At 54.2% G+C, this 11,930-nt stretch overlaps 1 protein-coding gene across 1 annotated transcript; it reads right to left on the bottom strand.

Moving 5' to 3' along the window:
* Window positions 1-4,423: 4,423 nt before the first annotated feature.
* FOXD3 (forkhead box D3) lies at window positions 4,424-5,860 on the bottom strand (the record flags this gene model as incomplete). The annotated part of the gene is made up of 1 exon (XM_082832859.1): window positions 4,424-5,860. The coding sequence occupies one exon, from the start codon at window positions 5,858-5,860 to the stop codon at window positions 4,424-4,426; it is 1,437 nt and encodes a 478-aa protein (XP_082688985.1).
* Window positions 5,861-11,930: the final 6,070 nt, after the last annotated feature.

The following is an 11,930-nucleotide window of genomic DNA, read 5'->3' on the forward strand; positions in this document are numbered from 1 at the left end:
TTCCCCACTTGCCTCGGGCAGTGGAAGCAAAGGGGCAAAAAGCAAAGTAGACCACGCAACCAGAAAGAAATATACCAGGCCTCTGGAGCAGGGGGTGCGGACTGAGAGTGAGTGGGCACCACGGGCTTCTCCTCAGGCCCGGGGCTGGGCTGAAGGACTCAAGACCAGGAGGAGACCCCACCTTTGAAAAGCCCCTTCTGATTAGACTCTCTTTTGCTCCATCCTTTCAGATAGCAAGGGACTGGAATAGGTTATGCAACCCCTCATAGAAAAACCCATTTTTTTATACCTAAAATCTAGTTGTTCAAAACCAAGCCAAACATTGCAAGTGTTTGTAACAGAGTTGTTTGTCTTTCTAGAAGCCATTAACAAACAAATTAACTCCTTACATCCCCTTAGGTCTCTACAGTTTATACAACATTTTTCACTGACACCAACTCACCTAATCCTGCAAGCCGAAGTGACAAAGAGACTCCTCATTCTCATTGTAGAGGCAAGGGAAAGGAGAGAAAGAAACCAAGCAGTTTGTCCAAGGTCACAGTCAGGAAGTACCCATTCCCTGATCGGGACGCCTCCCCGCCTCTGGAAGGCATGTCTCATTCCACTGCTTCCTGTCATTCCCTCCCATGAAATAGACACACACACAACCGCCACGCGACCTGGGCACTCTGAGAACACCTTCCAGCCTCCCCATTCACCTCCCAGAGAGGTGTTCATTTACTAATTATGCTGCAGTTTGCAGCATGTGTCTAACAGACACATGGCTCTGGAACTGGCTTTCCTTCACATTATAGTCTCTTCAGTACAGTTCTTCAAGGAACCCACGTTAAAACGTGCGCACACACACACACCAGCCTTTCATAGTCCCCTCACTGCCAAGACTCTTCCTATAAACCATATAAAATAAATAACCTCAAACATAACTCTTAATTGCTTCCAAGTCCATGTTTCCTCATCACTAAATTTTATTGCTTCCCAATCTTTAGGGCAAACTTCCCTCGGGACTTTGTCCCTTCCAGGAGAGAGGCCGAGAAAAACAGTTTTTCCGAGATTCGACCTGGGTGTCCCAGGACGGGAGGATGAGCACAGGAAGGGTGTCAGTGTGCTCAGAGCCTGGGAGGGAAGCAGAGGTCTCTCAGGGTTGGGAGTGGACCCTCGGAGGCAAAACGCGGAAGTTTTCCATCTGCTCGTCGCCCCCTATAGGCCACGTCCGCCATCGCAGCAAGAGCCCTGCAGAGCCCGTGCGTGTATTCTAGCCTTCGTTCGCCTTTCCCTGGACCTCCGAATCCACGCTCCATTCCCGGAGGAACTGAGTACCGGGACCCCACTCAGGGACTTCGTCCAGGGGATACTCTAAGGGCCACAGGCCTTGGAACTGGATGGACTTTCTAGAAATGAATGCCAGAAGAAGTGGAAACCAGTTTAAATTCGTGTGTAGCCGAAAGCTAAAATCCTCCCCATAAAAAATAACCCGTTTCTTCTTTTTATTACAAATAAATCTGCCTAAGTGAAATAAAAAGCCGATATCAGTCGTGTTGTCTTTAAATCTCAGTGTAAAAGGAGATTTCAGTGCCTTTCCTTGCTGCTGCCCGCGTCCACTCATATCAAATGTGGGTTTCAAGCCCTCCCTTCCCCAAGTGCTTGCGTTCATTATATACAATATTTGCATTTTTTCCTTCTGTTCTAAGCTTTCGTGGTTTAGCAAGCTTAAACCAAAAAGAGCTTCTCAGCTGAGCTATGGCCAGGCCTATCTCCCTGACATCTGCCGGGACTTTAAACAGCCGCTGGTCGGTTTGGGGTCTGCGTCTAAGAGTCTCCTACCCTCCAAGAAATAAAGGAGGGGGACCATCTTCAGGCTCTAGTTCAAGGTTGATAAGTGTCTGGAAGGAAAGTTGCCGGAGGATCTCTCCTCTACACTCCACCGCCTAATGATTCGGGGGAGTGGGGTGGGAAGCTCTGCGAATCTCAAGCGGCAGCTTGTGGCCGAGTGTCACGCTGCGGGCGCAGGCTCGGCCGGTATTGCTGCTATGCGCGGAAATATGAGCGAGTAATTTTATAAGTAACAAAGGATCAGGGATGGAATGAGGCCCCTGTTATCCAATGTCATTTAGAAGCCTTGGATCAGCAGCTTCTTGAGGCTAAAAGTGAATTCAAGAAGCCCTGCCTTTCCCTTTTCCCAGGGGTGTCAGCTAAATTTAGAAATAACCTCTATGTGTTTGCACAAATCATGTACCATTTGCTGTTTGTGTAAAAACCGATTAGCCAGACACAACTGTGAAACAACTTGTTACTTTTATAGCTGCAACACACAAACAAATTTAGATCCGTTTATTTTTCCTTGTAAAAAGAGATTAGAAGGGACCCACCCGGAGACTGTGTGGTCCATAATCTCTTCTCCGTGAAGGTAACTGTTGCTCCTCTCGGTGGCGGTTGATTATCAAGTTCTTGTTTATCAGGTTAAACGATCTCACCCCCGGCAGCTTGTTTTATTTTAGGACTCTGATCCAGAGGAATGTTTACTCAGGACACAATAATGTTTACTGTTTACCAGGAAGACCGATTCGGTTTTTGCGAAGAAGGGTCTTTTAAAGCGACTCCCTAGCCCACGCCGACAGCAGGGAAATAAGGCTCGGATCAGCAGCCAGGAGGCATCTCCGCGACCAGGGAGGCGAGGTGGACGCCAGCGCCAGGGACTGGCGGTGTTTTGCAAACAGCACGCGCGTAGGGCCGAGCTGACAGTACTGCTATCCGCTCCAGTTTAAAAAAGTGATTTCGCATACGTAATTGTAACAGCTAAATTAATTAAGAAATAATTAGAATTGATGCCATTTGAGGATATGTTATTGGTGATGGGAACCGGCTTCCCGCGTCTAGATGTTTCATTTCTACCTTAACACTTAAGGTTGCAACAGCTGAAATGCACATTAAAAATAATCCGCAAGGACATCTCCCCATTCCTGCTCTGTGATCTCGCATTTCACACTAAACTAGCCTAAGGTATTTTTAAAAAGGTTAAAAAATGGGGTGATGTGCATCTGTTTGTCAAAGGATATTAAGGCCACTATTTCTTGGCCTTCGGAAAAGCTGCGGGTTGGAGGAGGCATCTACAGGAATCCTTCAGAAATCCAAATTATGTTGTGGACTACTATCATAGAAAACAGGTACCTTATTTGAAAATATTATGAAAGAATAAAACAACTATGTATCATCTATCAGGTTAATATAGGTAATACAACTCCACTGCAAAATTTAAAATGCCATACATATATTTAAAAAGTTAATTGGGTTTATTACCATTTCCACTTAGGGGATGAAAATAAAGTTTGAAAAATCAAGGCTTTAAATGCTAAAATGAGGCAGATGTTTGGAATTAACATTCTTTTGAAAGGATAATTGAAACGACTAAGAACTCTCATTTGAGAAGTTTTCATTGTGAAAGATAAAGTCTTGTATTTAAAAAATATTTAAATTGTGCTGATGTTTAGAATTAGGTTGGTTTTTTAAATGGCAGCTTACTTTATCTTCAGAAATATCTAGTCATTTTGATTTAATGAATTGATAGGAAGGAGATCACCACCAACATCCCGATTTTATATGAAAACTAAAAGAAAATATTAATACAATTTAAATTAGGTATATTCTTTCTCCAATTAAAATTTCTTACACCCAAATTATGAATTAGCAAAGTTTGAAAAGGTCATTCCTGAAACTCCTCTAATATCTGGGAAAAATAAAATGCAAATACTATTTTAAAATCTTGTCATTTATCTCAGACACCTAAATAAAACACTAGGCTGAGCCTTTAAAAATTTTATTTACAAAGTTGTGTACAGCACGATGGAATAACATTTAGAATACCATATATATTCATTCATATATAAACAGACTTTTATAATAGAATGACACTTTTCGCCTTGTGAAAATTTTTTAATATTTAAAATCTCCCAACATCTCTATACATTTTTTTCTCACATAAAACTGCGGAGAGTGAACCTTCAGAAAAAATGAAAGTTCAGAGCTCTAAATCTACTGAATTTGTTTTTTTCTTAAAAAAATAAAAACCCCAAAAGGAAAGTCAATAATTTTTATACAAATATATACAAAGAATTTCCCTCCCATCCCCAAGGTACTGAGAGCAGGTGCCGTCGGGGTACATTTTCGGAAATTCGGTTTTCGGTTTTACCTGTACGGAAAGCTATTCCCCGCGGGTGCGCGGTGAGAGTTTGCTCCGCCAGCCTAGGTATGCAGGACCGGGTGGAGGCCGCCGATAGTCGGTGTCGACGGGTTGGAGGGAGGAAATGGAAGAGAGGCAAAGTCCAGGATTGGGCAGGGGGGCCAGGAGCGGGGCGGGGCGCGGAGCTTGCAAATGCAGCCGACGCTCGAGGCCGCCGCCGGGCCCAGCATCCCGGCCACCGGCACGTCCCTATTGAGCGGGCCACTTGGCCTGCGCTGCGGCGGCGGCAGCGGCGGCGGCCGAGGCTGCAGGCTGCAGAAACTGTCCAGAGAGCGGCACGCTCAGGATGGGCGCGATGGTCGCCGTCGTCCGACTCAGCGAGAGAGGCTGATGCGTGGCTATGAGCGCTGCTGACTGCACGGTCCCGGGCGGCCGCAGAAAGGACTGCGCCGCCCCGCCGCCCCCACTACCCCCGGTGCCCCCAGTTACCCCGGCGCCCCCAGCCGAGCCCCCGGGCGCCGCGGGGCCCCCACCGATGATGTTCTCGATGCTGAACGACGGTCGCGCACTCGGCTCGGACTTAATGAGCGACGCCGTGGTGCCAGCGGCGCCCGCCGTGCCCGCGGCGGCCGCGGCGGCACCCAAACTGTTGAGCTGCAGCTGCAGGCCCGGGCCGAGCTGCGAGCCGAACGCGGCCGCTTTGCGGCCCAACTCGCCCGAGGGCAGCAGCGGCACGGCGGGCGGCAGCACGGGTGCCACCGGCGGCAGAGCGTACGGGTACTGGAGCGCCGCGGCCGCCGCCGCGGCTGCCGCAGCAGCAGGGTGCGAGTAGGCGCCGGCCGCGGCTGCAGGGTGCAGGCCGTAGGGGCGACCGTAGGGCCCCGCGGCGCCGGCCGCCGCCGCCAGGCTGTAGGCGCCGAAGCTCTGCATCATGAGCGCCGTCTGCTCACGCAGGTGCTCCTGCTGGTGGCGCTTGAAGCGTTTCCGGCGCCGCAGGAAGCTGCCGTTGTCGAACATGTCCTCGGACTGGGGGTCCAGGGTCCAGTAGTTGCCCTTCCCCGGGTTGCCCGGTTCACGGGGGATCTTGACGAAGCAGTCGTTGAGCGAGAGATTGTGGCGGATGCTGTTCTGCCAGGCGGGGAACTTCTCCCGGTAGTAGGGGAAGCGGTTGCTGATGAACTCGCAGATGCCACTCAGGGTCAGCTTCTTCTGCGGGCTCTGCAGGATAGCCATAGTGATGAGCGCGATGTACGAGTAGGGCGGCTTCACCAGGCTGTTCTTGGGCTTGTTCGGAGCCAGGCCTCCCGCCGCACCGCTGCCCGAGCCAGGCCCGCCACCGCTCCCGCCGCTCTCCTCGCCGCCAACGCCGCCCTTGCAGCCGTCGGCCTCGGACGCGCCCGCCTCGCCCCCTGGCCCGGCCCCGGCTCCAGCGGCCTCCTTGGGCAGTGCCAGGGGCTGCTGGTGCGGCGGCTGAGGCTGCCCATGGTGGGGGGCCGCCAGCGTCACCTCGTCCGCCTCGTCCAGGCGCAGCTCGGGCGGCCCCGCGGGGCTATCGCAGCCCGCGTCGCTGTCCTTCTCCTCCAGCCCGTCATCGCCCTCGCCCACCACATCGATGTCCACGTCCTCGGCCGTCAGCACCGTCTGGCCGGACATGTCGCTGGCGCTGCCGCCGCCGGAGAGGGTCATCCCTCCTCGGGGTTGGTGGCGGCGGCGGGGAAGGAGCGGTGCGCGATGGGCGTCTTCAGGGCCTGTCGCCAACCTCAGAAAAGGGGTTTTGGGCGCCCCCGAAAGATGGGGGATTGGGAGAGGGGAGGGGGGCGTAGGTGGTTCGGGGCCCTCCGGGCTTGGCTCACACTCGGCGGCCCGGCATCGCGCGGAGCGGGCTCTGCCGTCCGCCCCCAGTGGCAGCGCTCTGCAAACTCCAGCTGTCCCTGGCGCTCGGTACTAGGCGCTCGCTGCCGCTGCCAGCCCCGGCGGCTTCTCCACGCCGCGCCCCCTCACTTCGCCCGCCTTCCTCTGCCCCTGGCCCGGGCGTGGGGAGCAGGAGCAGTGCTGGCGGGCGCGGGACGCCGGGCGCCGAGCAGCTCGGGAGGGCGCGGGCAGGGGCAACGGGGGGAGGGGGTGTCAGGGACGCTGAAGCCCCCGTAGTCGAAAGTCGCGTTTTAAGGACTGGCCTGATAGATTACTTTCTACTTAAAGATCCAGCGGGAGGCGGGGCCACGTGACCGTGCGTGACGTCAGGGCCGCCGCCGAGCCGGCCAAACTCAAGTTGGTTGAGAGAATTGTCAACAAAGGGACGAGGGACGCGCAACTCTGCGCCGCACCGTGCGCCAGCATCCCGCGGGGCCCGAGGGCGCCCCGGTCCGCCCCGAGACCCCACCTTGGGCTGCAGCCCGGCGCGGGGGTCGAGGGAGCCTGTGGGTGTGAGTGCGGATGGGTGCGTGTGAACGATTGAGGGTGTGGGCCTGTGAGCGTCCGCCGAACCCCGAGGCTCCGCTGCCCTGCCCTACCCGCCCCCTCTCCCTTCTCCCCCATTTGCCAACGCTCCCTAGGCAAGGGCTGGGCGTAGAACATAGGACAAGATTCCCATCCCGTTGTTATTATTATCTTTTTAAAGAAAAACTTAGTAGTCTCTGTTTTGTTTTTTGTTTGATTCTTTTTAGCTCTAAAGAGTAAGGTATGCGCCCCGGCTCTGTCTTGCTAATTAGACTTAAGAGCCCCTCCTGCCTCAGTGCTTGGTCGGCGGAGACACCTACTGAGGGGAGGCGCTCCTCCTCCCCGTAAAGTCAAACCACCCGGTCCTGCCTTCGCTTTCCAGGCTCGATGTGGGCGTGTTTATATGTATATATATATATATATATATGTTTTTTTTTTCCCCGCTCGGCCACAGCAGCATCAGTTGGGGTTCCCGAAGGTCAGAAAATGGCTATTGATTAATCTATTAGAATAGTTGCCGAGAGAAATAAAAAAGACGTAAAATAACAGGGAACCTATAAATAAAGAAGCCCTAACTAGCTGCTCGGAGTTGTTAAACGACTTAGCATGTGAAAAAGTCGGAAATGAGGCGCTGGGGAAGGAGCCGGGATTGTCAGCGTCCTGGGTAAGTCGAGTGGGGCCGGGAAGAGACTTCGGGCCTCTAGGTTAGACGCCGCGCCCAGGTTGCGAGGGCAGACAACGCGGGGAGCGGGTGGTGTGACTTCGCAGGCGCCCAGGCCCAGCCTCCTGGGAGCGGGGCCGGCCCCGAGCTTGCCAGCGGGCTAGGCTCTCACTGCTGCTAACTAACGTGGATTCTTTTTCCTCAGGGCATAGACAAACCCTCCAAGATTTAACTTCCTCAGAAACCGGCAACAGAGGAGGTGGAGGAGGATGCGGCCAGTGAGCACCGAGTTTCTTTGGCAAGGAAAGTCAGTGATGGTAGGAAAGACTGTGGGCATTTAACTGGGATTGGCGGGGGCGCAAACCTACCCGAGTGCGTTGCATTGCTGGGGCGCGTGGACCTCGCACTTCAAAATAGTGCTCCTGACCGGGTGAATCCGCGATGGGCCGCCTCTTCCCCTCCCGCATTTTTAGGCAGCCTCCTTGCGAGCCGCGAGTGCCTACCGGGTGTGGCGGGCTCTTGGAACCCAAGCCCAGTCTGGCCGCTGAGGCCTGCGAGGGGAATGCAGGCCTCACCAGAAGGAGCACAAGGGCAGATAGTCCGAGAGAAAATAGTGAAATATTTACAGAAGGCACTAAGAAACTGATACATTTCCTGGCGGACAGTAGTACTTCTGATTCCCTGTCTGTCTCTCACCTACGACCCCCCTCTTTCCTTAGCCTAGACACACACGTAAACTTTCTTCATTATAGGCAGTGCGACACACAGATTGACTTTAATTTTCATTAGATAATTTCCCGGTTAAAACACTAGCACGTTGGATCCCCACTTCGCAGGATGTTTCTGGTTGAAGCTGGGGCAGTTACTCCAACTTGAGACGCCCACGAAACTCCAAGGTTTTTCTGTATCTAAATGAAACCCCGATTGCACCTGACCCTAAAATGCATCTGGGTTCATTTCCGCAGCTGCACCGCTTTGTGGCCCGCAGGCTCCGAACCGTTTACAATACCACCTAGACAGCTTCCAGCGAAACAGACCGGAGCGGCGAGCTGGCTGCCCACCGATCCCCCGGGCAGCGGAGGTCCCGGCTGCAACTGTCCCAGTAAACCAATAATTACAAAAGGAAAGTCGGAAGGACACGAAAAAGAAAGCGAAATTCGCAAATTCACAAATTCCTTTTGCTCAGCTTCGGTTGTAGAGCCCCAGAGGCAGGCGCGGGCCGCAGCAGGAGCCCTACCGCAGCCTAGGAGGCTGGGCCCGCGTGGACGCGTGCGCGCGCGTGTGTGTGTGTGTGCGTGCGGGAGGGTGACGGCTCCAGGGGCTGCCCTCCGCAGTGTTCTTGAAGTATCCTCCAAATGAGCCTAATTTCGATTTCTTTGCCCGTCAGGGCTGGCTCTCAGGACTCCCTCGGCGCCGCTGTTTCTGCCTCTCAGCCTCCCTCGGCCAAGACCTGGCCCAATCCGTCCATTCCCCGGTGTCTCTGGAACCTCCCTGGGGGAAGGGGTGGGAGGTGAACAGCTCCCAGCCGCCAGTTCCATTTGTTGCGCTTTTATTCTTCGACACAATAAAAGTCAAATTAATTGATTCATACCATTAATTACGGGGCGTAGCGTGAAAAGCAACGCTTCCCCTCGGTTAGCGAGCTATTGTGCTAATCTCTTGTTCAATCAGTGTTACCATCTGATGCCGGGTCTGGCCCTTACAGAAACTTTTCGACTCGATTAGCTAAATGATGAGACGTGCGGGACCTACTGGCTGCGGCCCCGACGTCCTGCACCCGTGCGGGCCCAACGGCTGAATATCGATTTCCAGCGGAGGCGGCGGATTTTCCCGCGACCTCTCTAGGCTAGGGAGCCGGCCGCCCTTTCCTCCTTCCCGGCGGACAGTAGCGCCGCGCAACCTCCCGTTGTTGGAAGGAGGCTAAGCGGCAGCCGAAGTGGGAGGCAGGAAGGTTCCCGCTGCCATCGCCGCGGGACGCCGCCAGGGCGGAAGGACCCGAGCCCGACGAGGTGCAGGGTCCTGTCCTAGGCCGACTAGATTCCGGGCTGAGTAAAGCCTGTTTGCCGCGTAATCTCAGCTTGCAGCTAAAAGCCCACAGGTCGTCAGTTACCGCCAAATTTTAGAACAGACAGAGATGGGAGAAGTGAGACGGATACAGAAAGACAGGGACACATTTGTGGGGGGAAGAAAGATGTGATAGAGGGAACGGAAATATTAGTGGGGGGGGAAGGAAAGAGAAATGTGGATAAACATTTTCTGAGTCTCAGAGGGTTACTGGGGAGGTAGAATGAAAACACACAAGCACAAACAATTACTATGAGTGAGAGTGACTACTTGGGTCACAACAAGCAAACTTCCCCGGAGGGATTTAAAGAAGATGGCAGCCAGCTGTCTCACCTGTTCAAATGTTTGAAACGTTTCAGCCAAAGAGAATGTAATGAGGCTCCCTCCGTTTCTCCTGGGGCGGGCAGAGTCCGTGGTACCCAGCTGCGGAAGCCGCCAAGACCGGGGCCGTTGGGGGCGGGGGTTGGTAGTGGTGGTGGAGCGGACCGAGGTTCTAGCAACAGGAAACAGGAAAAGTGGAGTTCGGATCGATTGGAAGGAAATTGAGACGTCTGGGGGAGGGGAGATTTAGAATGTGTGTCCTGGGGGGTGAGATGGGGGTGGGGGAGACATAGTGGATGGAACAGTTTATGACGGAGAAGGGGAAATTAATTACAACTCAATTTGGGTTCTTAAGTGGTCAACACAGGACAAGGGGCACGGTCAGAGTCTGCGGAAGGCTGCAATGGCCCACCTACCCCTCGCCAGGCCCAAGCGAACCCAGGTGCCCTCTTCCGACTCCTTTAAGTCAGAGACTATGCCAATGGTTTGAATAAATCTTTGGCCCGAGGTGAGATAAATCTTTACGCCCGCGCGCGTGTGCGCTTTTCTTGCAATACGGGGAGAAAGGACCACGTTCAGCGCAGTGAGGGGCGCGACTCCCACAGAGAGCAGCCACCCTCCCTGTGCTGCAGGGGAAACAAAACGTGGGTGGAGCCCATCTGGAATATACCCCTCTCTTCACCCCGCAAAAACCAAAGTCGGCTCTTTCTTGACAATCTTCACAGATGTGTGAAACTATTATCAGCCTCGGCCTGGATGGCCGCCACCAAAGGAGGTGGGAAGGGCTGAGATGATATCCGGGTCCCCAACGCATCCAAGTTATTTCTATTTCCACCCTTGTATACCTTTCCAGATCTCTTTGGGTTGCGGGAAAAAAGATTAATTTAATGTACATGCATCTCAAAACTTCATTTATTTACAAGGTGTCCGCCACTCAAGGCCCATGCCAAGAAGTGCCTTGTAATGGCGAGAGACCAAAGGGAAAGGAAGAGAGAGGGAGAGAGGATGGCTTCGAATTTATTTATATTGGAAATGTATAAACATCCATTCTGTAAAAGGCAACACGTTTAATTAACGATGAGAGAGCAGTTAGGGGCAGAAAGCTAGTAAAATTGTGTGATAAATTTATGGCATTGTTAGCGTGCTTTTAATTATGGCTATTATGTTAATTATTTCACATTAGCACGGAGTTATCAGCAGCATGTCAGATTTAATCAAAACGAGCCTTTCTCTCGAAAATTGTTCTTTTCATCCGCGAGGAGAAAGGTCCTGGGCAGGATTGGGATTTAAAAATGACTTGGCATTGAAAGCTCGAGTCTTCTCGACCCGGTTTGGTGCGATGCGGCCAGGCCCGGCTGTCCGCTGGGTCCCTCCAGGCTACCGGCAGCTCGCGGAGGAGCAGAGGGCTGGGTTTTTAGGAATTCACCATTTTCACCCCCTTCGGAGCCGACACTTCATCATATGGGATCATTCTGTCAAACAATATGATGCCGCTCATTTTTATCTGTCCCGCTTTACAAAACCCCCATTCAGCCCAACGAGGAGCAACAAAAGCCTCGGAGCGGCGCGGCGGCCGCTGGCGACCACAGCCTCCCAGGCGCGCGGGGGAGAAAGGCGAGAGGGGCCGAGGAGAGCCGGCAGCGGGCGCGCGCCCCTCGCCGCCCGAGGGAACGCGGCTTGGCAAGGCCCCCGCGCCCAGGTGGCGGGTCCTCGGGTGTGGCCCGGGCGGGACCTCTCCCGAGCCGGCACCCGCCCTCGGCCTCCCCGCGGGCGCCCGGCGGAAGTGCCTTTCCCTCCTCGAGAGCGACTTGCCCACCCAGGCCACATCGATTTCTCAATCACTGCGGATCGATTTATTGGGAGCAAATAAATAGCCCGTTTTGAAAACGTTTCAATTGTTGCCTTGATGGTTGGGGCGCTGACGCGGGAGGGAGCGCAGGGCCGAGGGGCTCGCGCGGGAAGGTCCTTCTGGGAACGTGGGGGGCGCGAAGGCCCGAGCGCCACTCGCCGCGGAAGCCTCGTGTGTTGCGTGCGCGGCCGCCGCCGCACGTCCCCCACACTTGGATCTCCGGCGACGCCCCGGCCTCCTCGAGGGTTCGGCTTCCTCCGCTCGCGCTCAGCTCCCCCTGGCGGCGGGGCGAGCGGGAGTTCAGCGCCCAGCCTTTACACCTCGTGACGTCCAGGCAAGTTCGCCGGGGTTCTGAGTCCTTCAAAAGTTCCCCTTCAGGCCACCGTGCGACCCTGAGTCTAGTCCCCGGGGCCCGCGCCGGGTGG

The sequence above is a fragment of the Leucopleurus acutus genome (assembly GCF_964270905.1).
Source record: "Leucopleurus acutus genome assembly, chromosome: 2".
NCBI lineage: Eukaryota > Metazoa > Chordata > Mammalia > Artiodactyla > Delphinidae > Leucopleurus > Leucopleurus acutus.